This window comes from Lissotriton vulgaris, chromosome 1_1 (genome assembly GCF_964263255.1).
Source record: "Lissotriton vulgaris chromosome 1_1, aLisVul1.2, whole genome shotgun sequence".
Lineage (NCBI taxonomy): Eukaryota > Metazoa > Chordata > Amphibia > Caudata > Salamandridae > Lissotriton > Lissotriton vulgaris.
The window spans coordinates 2077432571-2077444856 of record NC_141685.1 but is presented as its reverse complement, the minus strand read 5'-3'; the positions used below and the strand labels follow the sequence as shown (position 1 = coordinate 2077444856).

Here is a 12286-nt window from a genome sequence, read left to right as displayed (position 1 = left end):
TAGGACCCAATGCAAACAACATCAAAACCTCAGAATGGTACCATTTTACAATGGCAGTCATCAATGTATGCAATAAATCCCTGTCACCTTTGTCAATGACAATAAAGCATTACAATATTTAATATATTGTTAATATGCCTTTTTCATACTTTGTAATGCTGCAAAGTTGTTTTTGAATCCCACAACTAAGATCCATGCACCCCAAAGCCATTAGGCTAAAGGTTTCAACTCTAGAGATTCTTAAAAAGAGTTGAAACTTGTCCCAGGGTCATGAGTGGGATCCCCTCTAAGACAAAGGCAGGGGTGGCTGGCACAGGTAACAGTGGTGGGTTGTTGAGGTGGCAAGGGTGAGTGGGGGAGTCAACAGACAATAGGATGGGGAAAGTACAAAATAAATAATATTAAAACGACCTACCTTGCGCTCGTCGCATCACCGTCGTGATTTCCAAAAAATGCTTTTCCTATAAAAATATGGTCCTAACTATAACTATCAAGTGGCGATCATTATATTTATATTGCCCAGTGGTGATCGCCACTGGATAGATATAGTTTGGTTTGCTAATAACTTTGGCACCATTTGACAAGTCTTCACAAAACTTTCCTAAAGAAAGTTCATCCACCTTTGCCCTCTCCTGGAACGTCGTGGGGTGATATGTCAAGTGGGGTAAGAAAAAAGAGAGGTCCCAAAACGCATTTTACCAGTGTAATTTTCCATTGCAGTAGTGATCAGCGATATCGCTAAAACAGCTGAACGGAATTACACCAAATCTGGCAGAAAACTAGATCTTAGTCCGGAAAGCATGACTTTTCTGATTTGGTGAAAATCCATTCAATATTTTTTGAGAAATTGAGGTCAGCAGATCTAACATATCAAAAGATGTGATCTAATTGGATGCCACCACATCAACAAAGATGTCAGAACTCCGGAACTCAGTCCTCTGTACTGTGAAAGTTAGAAAAAAAAAACATAAAGAGATGCCGGGTATGGATACCCTGCCGCCCCCCCTCCCTCCCCCTCCTCCATACAAAACTCCAAGTCTTCATGGTCTACTTTCAGGTCCACAATGTATTTGTAAGCTGGTCATTCTTGTTTGTAATCATTCAGGCTCTAAATGACATTATCTCCACTTTTTCTATGTAGCACAACTGACCAGTTTACAAGCATAGTGTGGACAGGAGTTTTCTTTGGAACTAGGGTTTAATGGAGAATCATTGCAAATTGGACATTTGACTGCTTTTTGTTGGTAATATGAAAGTGGATTTCTGATAATTAGAATCCCAAAACTTTATTTTGCAGCACAACAATGTAGGGAGACTATTGAAAGAAATCTAATAAAGGAAGGAGAAGGAGTGATTGAAAATAAGACAATCATGTAGCCCTGAGGAAGCAGTATCAAAGACACAAAACATGCGTTGGATGTACCCTGTGAGAATCAGCTGTGTTAAGAAATGATCATCCTTCGATAATATCTAACAAGCAATTGCAACGCCAGTAGCTCTCACCTCTGTAAGAGCTATTGGATCGGCCAATATGTTTTGGCAGTGTTGTACACCAGAGTGGCTGCTGTTAAGCATGGGTAAAAATTAGTGGGGTAAAGGAGAGTGGAGTGGAGTGGAGTGTCGTGAAGTGGAGTAGAAGAGTGGAGTGTTATGGAGTGGTGTAGAGTGACATGGCTTGGAGTCGTGTACAGTAGAGTTAAGTGGCATGGAGAGGAGTGAACCAGAGTGTCATGAAGTAGTGTACAGTGTTGTGGAGTGTTGTGGAAGGAGTAGAGTGGAATGGCGTAGAGTTGAGTGGCGTACAATGGAGTACAGTATCAGAGTTCAGTAGAGTGTCATGAGGTGTTGTGGAGCAGAGTGGAATGTTGTAGCGGGTGTTGCGAATAGTGGAGGAGGATGGAGTAGATTGGCTTAGAGTGGAGTGGCATAGAGTGGAGTAGTGTGTCATAGAATAGAGTGGAGTAAAGTGGGATGGGGTGGCATGGAGAGAGTTGCATAGAGTGGAGTAGTTTCATAGAATGGCATAGAGGGGAGTAAAGGGCTTTAGAGTGGAGTGGCGTGGAGTGGCATAGTGTGGATCAGAGTGTCGGTGGAGCAGAGTTTAATGGATTAGAGTGACATAGAGCGGAGTATTGTGGAGTGGAGTGTTGTAAAGTGTAGTGTAGTAGATTGGCCTAGAGTTAAGTGTTGTAAACTGCAGTGGTGGCATAGGGGCAGTAGCATAGAGTGTATTTGTTTTGTCAAAATTGGTGTAGAGCACATTGGTATAGAGTGCAGTGACGCAGAGTAGAGTAGAATGACTTAGAGTAAAGTGGTCTAGAGTGGAGTGGTTCATAGTGGAGTGAAGTTGTGCAGAGGTGTAGAGCATAGTAGCATAGAGGCCAGTGGAAAAGAGTGGAGTGGAGTAGAGTAGAGTGCTGTGGCATATAGTGCAGTAAAGCAGATTAGAGTGTCAGAGTGCAAGGTCGTAGAGTGCAGGGTCGTAGAGTGGTACAGAGTAGACTTGAGTTTAGAGCAGTGACATAGACTAGAGTGGTACAGAGTAGAACAGAGGGGCATGCAGTGTAGTGACATAGAGAACAGTGGTGTAGAGTGATGTTGCGTGCAATTTCATAGAGTAATATGCTGTAGAGTATGGTGGTGTAAAGTGCAGTGGTGCAAAGTAGTGGGCATAGGTAAGTGGCGTAGGGTTCATTGGGTTTGGGTAAAGTGGTGTAGAGTGAATTGGCATAGAGTGCAGTGGAATAGAGCAGATTGTTTCAAAGTAGAGTGGAGTGGTTCAGGGTAGAGTATAGTTATGCAAGGTAGAGTGTAGTGGTATAAAGTAGTAGCGTAGAGCACAGTAGCATAGATTATAGTGGCATTGAGAAGAGTGGCACAACCTTGATTGTAGTTGCATAGAGTGGAGTGATGCAGAGTGTAGTGATGTAAGGTGCAGTGGCATAGAGTAGATTGTTTCAGAGTAGAGTGAAGTTGGGTAGAGTGAGTAGTGCAGGGTAGAGTGGAGTGGTATAGAGTATCGGCATATAGTGCAGTGTGTAGAGTTTAGTGGTGTAAAGTGCAGTAGAGTTCATTTGTGCAGCGCTATAGAGTGCAGTGGCATAGAAACCGTAAGACAGAGTTGAGTGTCTGGGTCATAGAGTGGTGCAGAGTATACTGTCATAGAGTGCAGTGATGTATAGTAGAGTGTCGTCCCAAGGCCTGGAATAGGATCCCCTCCCTATCAGAGTAGACAGCTCACTCCTCAAATTCCAAAGAAGACTTAAGATCTGGCTTTCCAAATAAACTTCTCTCGGTCAACTCAGTTAACACCTTCTAGAGCGCCTGGATATCCTTCTGGGTGATTAGTGCGACATATAAATCCTTATGAAATAACATAAGATATTTTGTATGAGTTTGGTGATAATCTTAGTTACAAAATTGGTTGTATAAAAGGGTCTGAGCACAAAATGATGTCGAAAAAGGCTGCCATTCATGTCATACCTAAAGTGAGGAATGTGCATTAGGAGTGTATTTCTGAATTGCGAATTCAGTGCACAGCTGGATAATTTGCGTATGCAGGGGATTATCAGGCTCTGGGATGCAGCGGAACAGATTTCTGCTGTTGTTATCACAAGAAAGAAGAAGGTGGGGGAACATAGGATTGTGTGCAGACTTGCACTCCCTTAACAAAAAAAAATAGTTATTGAATCCTCTTACTAAAATACTGGAAATGCCTGTCATGCTGGGAGATACCTAGCACGTTACAAACAAAGATCTGAAAGCTGCATACAATCAGGTACCACTTGAAGTTGGTGTCAAATTATGATCACATATGTTTCATAATTTGGAGTTTCTAAGATCATACAGATGCCATTTTGTTTGGCATTTGAAGCTGGTGTTTCTGAGAAACGTAGGTTTCCTCTGTTTAAGAAAGTCCGGGCGGTGCAGACTTTTAAGGTCGAGATCTTGGTATGTGCTAGATTTGAGTACTTGGGGTGTCCTTATACAGAGGGTTCCGTCGTGTTGAAAGAGAAGTGCTTGTTTATGACGTCATCTATCGGACACATTGCCTTTATGATAAGGATTATGTATGGATCAGTGTTGCACTTTAACAGATGATCAATTGGTGTATTTTTATAAGTCATAATGTGATTGTGTTCTTTATTTAGGCCTTTGCTAACCCCGAAGATGCTGGTGTCCATGCTAAGGGTGAAGGAGCTAAGAAGTTTCTGCGTACTGACCCAGATGTTGAAAGAACGCGCAGGTAACGCAGTCTGATTTTTTGTTTTTGTTTTACTTAAATAGTGAACATTATGCAAAAACAAAACTGAGTGTAGTGGCAAAATATATGTATTATACTGATTTATCATTACACTTCTATATAGTTTAGGTATATTGTATGCATATATATACTATGGTATACCTCAAGTCAACCCTTCTGGGTCAGTTTTAGACGGTGTGCTGGAATCACTGATTCGGGGCTTTGAATTATGGATGCAAATGTGTCTTGTTAAAACCTATGTTTGTGATAATAAATGTTCACTCTGCCTTTTTCCCTGTACAGCACTCCTGCACCTACCGGCAAGGTTCGAACTATATAAATAAAGAGATATAAATTGCATAATTATATAAAACGAAAAGAAGCCCAAAGTCTGCAACTACACAGTTGCTTTATAGTCATAACTTTTATTTAACTCAATTTTCTAAATTTCATATTTTTAGTCTCATGGCTTTCGGAAATGAGTAAATAAAGTGAAATGCTTGCTGCATGCGGCTTCCAATGTTCATAATACTGCTCTTAAATTGAATAGCTATTCAAGGTTCCTTGATGGCATTCCAACGAGGCCATCAGTGGGAAATACGTGTTTTGGGACAGGTGAGCAGGTTCAGAAAAGACTGGAAAATGCATGTTTTAACCTTTAGTCAAGTTTAATGTAAGAGAGCGAAGAGCCTTTCGTAACATGGCGATCTTCGGCATAAATGTGATAAAAGAAGTTGAACGAAGACATGACGTTGCCAAGGGAGGTAGATGTTGTAGATAAAGACAAAGGCCCAAGGACTGAGACTATGGGATGTCCATTTGGAGTGGGTTGGGTGATGATTGATCAGAGAACCAGGAAACTAAGAAGGAGCAGTTAAAGTTGTAAGAAGAGAACCATGCAAGAGTGTCGAGTACAATCACGTGTCAATGAGTCAAATGCAGGTGATGTGAGAAGGAGTATAAATCACGGTATGAACTGGTTGTGATATGCAGACATAATGATGCTGGAGGAATTGGAAAGAGGTGTCTGGTTAAAACGGAGGGCGCAAATGTGATTTTAATGGGGTAAATGTAATTATGAGAGCAAAAGCACCAAGTAGATCCATAAAAGTCTTGGCATTCAGGCCGTGTGTAAAAAAATAAAAATATCACCAGAGAGACAGAATGTTAACTTGACGGAAAATGTGGGGGTAGGGTCCTTATTTCTCTAAGGAATGGTTATCTGAAAGGTGAAAAGCTAATATTTACTCTATGAGCCCAAAACGTTGCACCTTTCAGTCCCCTGGACGCTGGATGTTTTATTGATTAATTAGTAATTTAATTGTTTTGAAAACCAGCCCACTGACTTGGCGAGAGAGTTGCAGCAATTCATAACAGACTGCTGTATGAAATTTCCGGATTGGGGGGGGGGCTGTCCTTTGGATAAGTGACTTCAACATTTTCTTTTGCCCCCTGAGTGGATACCAGGTCTGTGGGGTCACCGAGTGGCATGCCTAACTCACTTTTTACACACCCTGTATGGCATCGCTTTGAACCAGACTGTTATGAAATTCAATCTTCTTTTCAGCTCAGACTTTTAAAAAAAAGGGTGATTCCAGTCTTCCAACCTTTCTTGGTAAAGGCAAGGGCTCTTCAATTGTCTTCATTTTGTTTTCCCCCATTGTATCCCATACATACAGGTGTCCTATATCTTCCCATCTAATAAGACTGTGCCACAGCCCCAATGTCGTCTTTGTAACGTGCCCCGTTCACAAACTGCAAATGCCAAGTTGTCCCCTTGTCCTGGAGTACTCCAAAAATTAGAGTATCAGCCTCAGATGGGAGAAAGGACATAACAGCCAATTTTGCCCAGAAGAAAGATGACGTCATGGCATGTTTATCTGAGGAAGTCCAGCCAGTTGGTTATCAAACCTACGAAAATGAACGCCCACCCTTCCAAATAGTGTAACTCCTCTTGCATCGCAGCACTAAAACAGTTAAAAGAGGCCTTCAAGGCGTCCCCACGTAACATGGATAAGATTAAAATCCTCAGGTCTCTATATAAATCCACTATAGAATCCAGGAAACATTAGGTATGGAAGCAGGCTTGAGATGATTTGCAAGTGGCCTCTGACCTTAGGGACTCAAGAGCTTTCTGGGAAGTTATTAACAGGCTTTACCTCTCAGATGGCAATCAACCAAAAATAGAATGCATCATCCCCGCTGAGGAGTTAGATCTTTACTAAAAATCTTTGATTAAAGATAGACTATCACCCCATCCCATCGCCGAGATTCCTTCCCCCTCTCCTGATGAGACCGTCACCCTTGGCAACTCCTTAGAAGTTAGTGCAACCTCTAGAACAATTTTAATATTATGTGCCAGAAAGGTGCCTGGCCAGATGGGGTGTCTGTTGACATTTTTAGACAGACTCTCTCTATTTCGGCCCCTTTGGTTACAAATCTTTTCCACCCTGGAAGGAGTTCATAATAGTCCCTATTTTAAAAAAAGGAAATAGAAATCATCCCTCATGTTACTGTCCTATCTCCCCTCTGGATTCCTCTGTTTACATCCTAGAGAGGGTAGTTCTCCAAATACTGGAAAACTGAGCAGCTGACAGCAAATTATTCCAGAAGGGTCAATATTGCTTCCGTCCATGGGTAGGTACTGTCGAGCAAACATTAAACCTCTGTTTGATCTCGGGGAAAGATACTCATGCCAGGGAAGGGGCCCTCTTAATGGCCTTTATGAACCTTTCAACCACTTATGATCTAGTTTATAGGGGCAAACTATGGTCTATGATGGGAAAGGCAGAGATTGACCCTGCATTGGCCGACCTATTAAAATGTCTGCACTGTAGATCAAAAGTCCTGGTTCTTTTATATTCAAATAGCTACTGTACCCCTTCCTTCTATTCTAACAAGAGTGTACGACAGGCCTGTATTATAGATCCCTTTTTATTTCTTTTTTTACAAAAATGGTCTTGAGTTGGAGTGGGTGACCAAAAGAAAAGATCTTCCAAGAGGTGGGAACCCCATTCTCCCTGTTTTACTCTACATGGATGACGCAGTTCTAATAGCCTGTGCAGTCAACAGCCTTCAGTTGCTCCTGGATATTTTTAACAATTTTATGGGGGAGTTGTAGTTGAGTGTTTTCATGTGAAGCCCAGTGTAGTTGATAGTTCCAGGACTTTCCCTTATCAAGGAAGGAACAATGCATATTAGAACATTGGAATGCTGAGAGCTCCATTGAAGACAGTGGAGCAGCAACGGCCTATATGAACCAATATAGGCCAGCTGCTCTCAACATTTCAATGTCCTAATTCAGAGAGACTGCCTTTCTCTTTCCCCAGCCTCTCGAAAATATATATATTCACCCAGGAAAGCGAAAGGAAGCGGCCGTACAGGAGGACACACATAGTCTTAACCCTTCCCTTCTCCTGAAGCTCAGTGTCTATGGCTTCAGAAGGAGGGAGGGGTGAATGCTGCTCAGCTCCGGTGTCTCCCTGTCTTGGCTGAACTGCAAAACTTAGTTTAGCCATGACAGGAGAAACCTAGAGCTGTCTTTCACCTGTTTTCACAGCTATTGCTGTGAATGTTTAATAGCCAACAGCAGTGACCATACATGCAGCTGTTAACTGTAGAACATTCACAGCAAGAGCTATAAACAAAAGCTTCAGAGCCAAGGGCTCTGAGAAGCCTTTGATTTTCTAATAATAACATCCTGTCCTCATTGGGAAGAATGTTCTATTAGCTTTATAGCCCACCATAGCTGGGCTATACCACCCATTAAAACCTTGCTCCCTTGTGAAGGGCCTCGCCTTTGGCTCAGGCCTTTAACTCTGGAGCGGGCCTGTAATCCATACTAATATTATAAAGAGAGAGCTCAAACCTTTGAGGCGGATAAGCTCAGGAACCACTGCGCCAATCACAAAACCCAATACAGCATTGGAAAGACGGATTCAGCAGATGGACATAGGCTGTACAGCAGCCCACCATATACATTAGAAGGGTAAAAGCACGTTGTGTGACAAAGTAGTCCTTGAAAGTAGCACCGGCTCTGAGGTGGGCGTGTGCGTACGATTGGAGCATGTGAATAGCGTTCTATCCCTGTGTACACCATCGGGTGACGTATGGAGCATGTGAACAGTGTTCTATCGCGGCGTCTCAGTATGCCGTCGGGTGACGTAGACGCGGCGTGTGGCGTCTCAGTGCATCACCCCTTGTTGTGGATGCAGAGCCCGGGCACGAGAGCCCGGGCACGATGTGCACGGCAGGACGGCAAGAGGCGCATATCGCTGGGGCAGACTGTGAGGCCAGAACTTCAGAGCAGGTAGACACCGGTCGGCGCCTGCACATATCGCTGGGGCGCATTCTAATTGCACACATGTCTGTCATACCCGGACAACGTCGGGACGGGCTGCTAGTGGTATATTAAAGGCAGCTTGTAGTCCATGAGATGGATGTTGCATACATACTTTCTCCACTTGTACGGTCTATTAAATATTCAAGGATGACCGCATGGAGCTGCAGGGATAAAGAGGAAATGTGATAGCGAGCATTCGGTGAGGGGGGCATGCATAATGTAACTAAATATCTTGTTAATTGAGGTCTGACTAAATTATTGCAGACCTGACCTATAAATACACTGATATGTCATGCGTGCGCTTCAGCCTGACTAAGCAATATAGCAGGTTGCTACAATTTAATTCCTTGAATTTCCTTCTGGTGCTTTATGGGGTTCCAGCATCATGCCTGCACTATTTGCACTTGATTTGGCAACCTCAGCTAAAACAAAAATGGCATACCACTTGATGCTAAATTATTTAGCCAGCCTGAAGTTCCCATTGAGTATTGTGTCCCATTTTCGACATTTGAGCACCCCATTATGAGGAAGATAAAATTAGCTAATCATGAAAAGCTTGTAAAGGCTTCTTTAACTTCTCCCCTACACTCTCTAGCAGAAATGTGCCTCTCAAATTCTAGTATACCTACATTCTCCAAACTCCAACTAGCATCCTATAACAGACTCAAAAGCTGAAAGACTCAAAATTGCAGTGGAATCACCTTTTTTCAATCCAAAATATTAATTAGAGCAACTACTCAGGGCTTTCAATAATTTATTTGTGGAACGGCTAACCTATTGAACAAAAGGCCCATACTCACCTGCTGTATCTTTGCCCTGCACCTCATTTTTTGTCTAAATGCTTAATCAGAAACTTTAATATCTGGGTGGATGACATTTCCAATTCACTCTCCCAAAAGGGCCATCTGTTTAGAGCTTACACTCTATATAAACAATGTCCTCTAGCAACCTAGGGCCATATGTATGAAGCTCAAATGGGTTCGCAAACGCCGAAATTCGCAGAATTTTGGCATTTGCAAACTCATTTTCGCTAAATGGTATGAATGAAAGAAATCTGCGTGCAAAATAAGGAATCGCAAAATTTGCGATTCCTTATTTTGCGATTGCATTTAAGGAATCGCAAATTTTGCGATTCCTTAAATGCAATGTAAGAAGCATTAAAAAAATGCAAATTGGCCTTAAGGAATTGCTAATTACCATCAACTTCAAGTTGGTGGTAAATTGAGAATTCCTTGAAAAATGCACTTTTTTGCATTTTTCAAAGTGCAATGTGAAGCACATACATGCCCTTAGAGCATGTATGTGCGCCACATCTGCACCCATGCTAATTTCAGGGGTGCAACAGGGTGTCCTTTGGACACCCTGCACCCTTGAAATTATTCTCAATTTGCTATTCTCAAATTGCGAATGGCAAATTGAGAATAACTTCCCATTCATTCCTATGGGCCTCCTGGCTCATAGAAATGAATGGGAATTTATTCCTTAATTGCAATTCGCAATTTACTAATCCCAATGAAGGAATTTTACGAAATCGCAAAATTATGCGATTTTCTAAATGCCTTCGAATTTGAAAATCTTAAATAGCGATTCCTAAAAAATAACTATTTGAGATTTGCAAATCTGGATGTTGATACATATGGCCCCTAGTCATGAAACTAGTTAATGTTTTCAACTTACACTCTTTATAAACACAATCTTCTCCATTACTTTAATACCAGTGTTATATTGACTCTAATGCCCACCTCATGAGACAAATACTATTGTCCTGCTGTCTCAGGAGCTCAACGCTGTCAAAATATTTGCCTGTTTAATTCTGCCTATCCAACAACACCTCTATTCCTTTCTAAGTCCTCAATGCCATCAAGAGGAAGTTATCCTGACTATCGGCAATGCACGATCCTTAAAGCAAATAAGTGTCAGATCTGCAAAAGCAGGAGGCAACAAATGTTACACCAACATTTGCCATGCAAGGAAAAGACCTGCTTTAGAAAGCTGACGAACATGGCTTTATCTGCCCTCACTGCATAGCATAGGCTCTTTAATTAATAAATCCTGGGAGCAAATAAGACGTAGTGAAAGTCTTGTTTGCAAAGGCCCAGGGAGACCTCTAAAATGAGTATCTCGGAAATCTACAATCCTACACCCTCTCGGGCAATCCCACCAATTCAGCACATGAACTGTACATAATGTAAATTTTCTCGTTCATAAGAATTTACAATCTTTAATATAATTGATTTTGTAAAACCCTCATCATCTTATCTGAGTTTTCCCACTTCACATGGGCAACCCTCTGGCATTGGGTATTTTTTAAAAAAAAGCTCAATCATCCATCATCATATAATAATATTTAATAATAAAAGTCAAACAGCACTGATCCCCAAATATTCATCCAGCTGCAGAGCAATTAATGAACTCCTGTGGTTATTCAAATCTCCAGAACTGTGCCTCTCTCAGCCCACCTGAAAATCAAAAACCTGCTCAGTGATTCTATTACTGGCACCATCATCCTCAATAGAAGGACTGGAACTGCTCATTACCAGGGACCATATCTATGTGGTGACTTTAAACTCCATGACTCTGGTGCAGATTTCAACATTTTGACTGTAACATTTTCCTCTGCGGCCCAAACAAACCAATGTGCATTACTGGGCAATGTCATTTCTGGTGCAAAGCCTGCAGGATTCACTGAAGATTGCCTTGCATTTTTTCTCAGTCTAAAAGAGCTCTTAGGTTTAAGTTCTGGGGTACATCAGGCATAAGCAATATCCCTGATCTTCAACAGTCTCCACTGGCCAAGATTCTTGATAACTTCCAAATTATAATTTGGATACAGCTCGGACTCATTTTAAGTGAGGGTGTCTGACAAATCATTTATGGGGAAAAAGAACACTGTATTGGCAGAATCCTCGCACTTGTGTTTATATGAAGTTTGTACTGGTGAGTTAAATGTATGTTGGTGCTGAATGAGATCTCCCTTCTGGGTCGTGGGAGTCAAATAACAGAATATGGTAGCGTTATTCCTGCAGGTAACGACACTCTCATAGAGCACTCAGAAAATAATGTTCATTAATGTTCAGTTCTTTTTAATAAAGTTTTATTCAAAAGTTTCGTTTTGTTGATAAATCATACTTTCTTCAACGTTATACTCATTTTAACAAATCAAACAATCGAACGCCCAATGCATTTCGGGCAATATGCCCTTCTTCAGGGGCATAGTATTCTGTTGAGGACAAAAACACAACTGTAATGCAATCGTCAAAGCAACAGTATCAAACAAACATTTTTAAATCAGGTCTCTCACTTGAAGTGCCTTATATTCCTTCATAGTGCAATATATTCAATTCAAAACTCAATTTTTGTGGACCCGAGAATCATTTAAGCCTGTGAATTGATAGTGAAAAGTATGTTTAGTGAGTGAAACCATTCTTGTGGCAAAATTAGCTAAAAGTCCATTGTTGTGAATTATAAAGTTATTAGGGAAAAAACAAACGGTATATGGATTGTAATACCTGGGTTGTCGCATCAATTGAATCTTTATAGTGGTATTTTGAAAATCGACCTGTAAATAACCTGTGAAATATACGTGATCACCAATTAGAACTGCGATGGGTGATTACAAAACAGTATCTTGAATTACAATTTCGAAAATTTACATACCGGTATCAATGACCAGCTTGTAGGATATTTACAGAATTGATCGG

General features: G+C 41.4%; 1 protein-coding gene across 3 annotated transcripts in view; it reads left to right on the top strand.

Annotated features, from left to right (window-relative positions):
* The window catches only part of MGST1 (microsomal glutathione S-transferase 1), a 92264-nt gene that overhangs the window by 63817 nt on the left and 16161 nt on the right, over positions 1-12286 (top strand). For all 3 annotated transcript variants that reach the window (XM_086920802.1, XM_086920809.1, XM_086920820.1), the window contains exon 3: positions 4152-4246. In XM_086920802.1, the coding sequence (XP_086776928.1) occupies positions 4152-4246 (95 nt within the window). The remainder of the gene's footprint in view (positions 1-4151; positions 4247-12286) is intronic.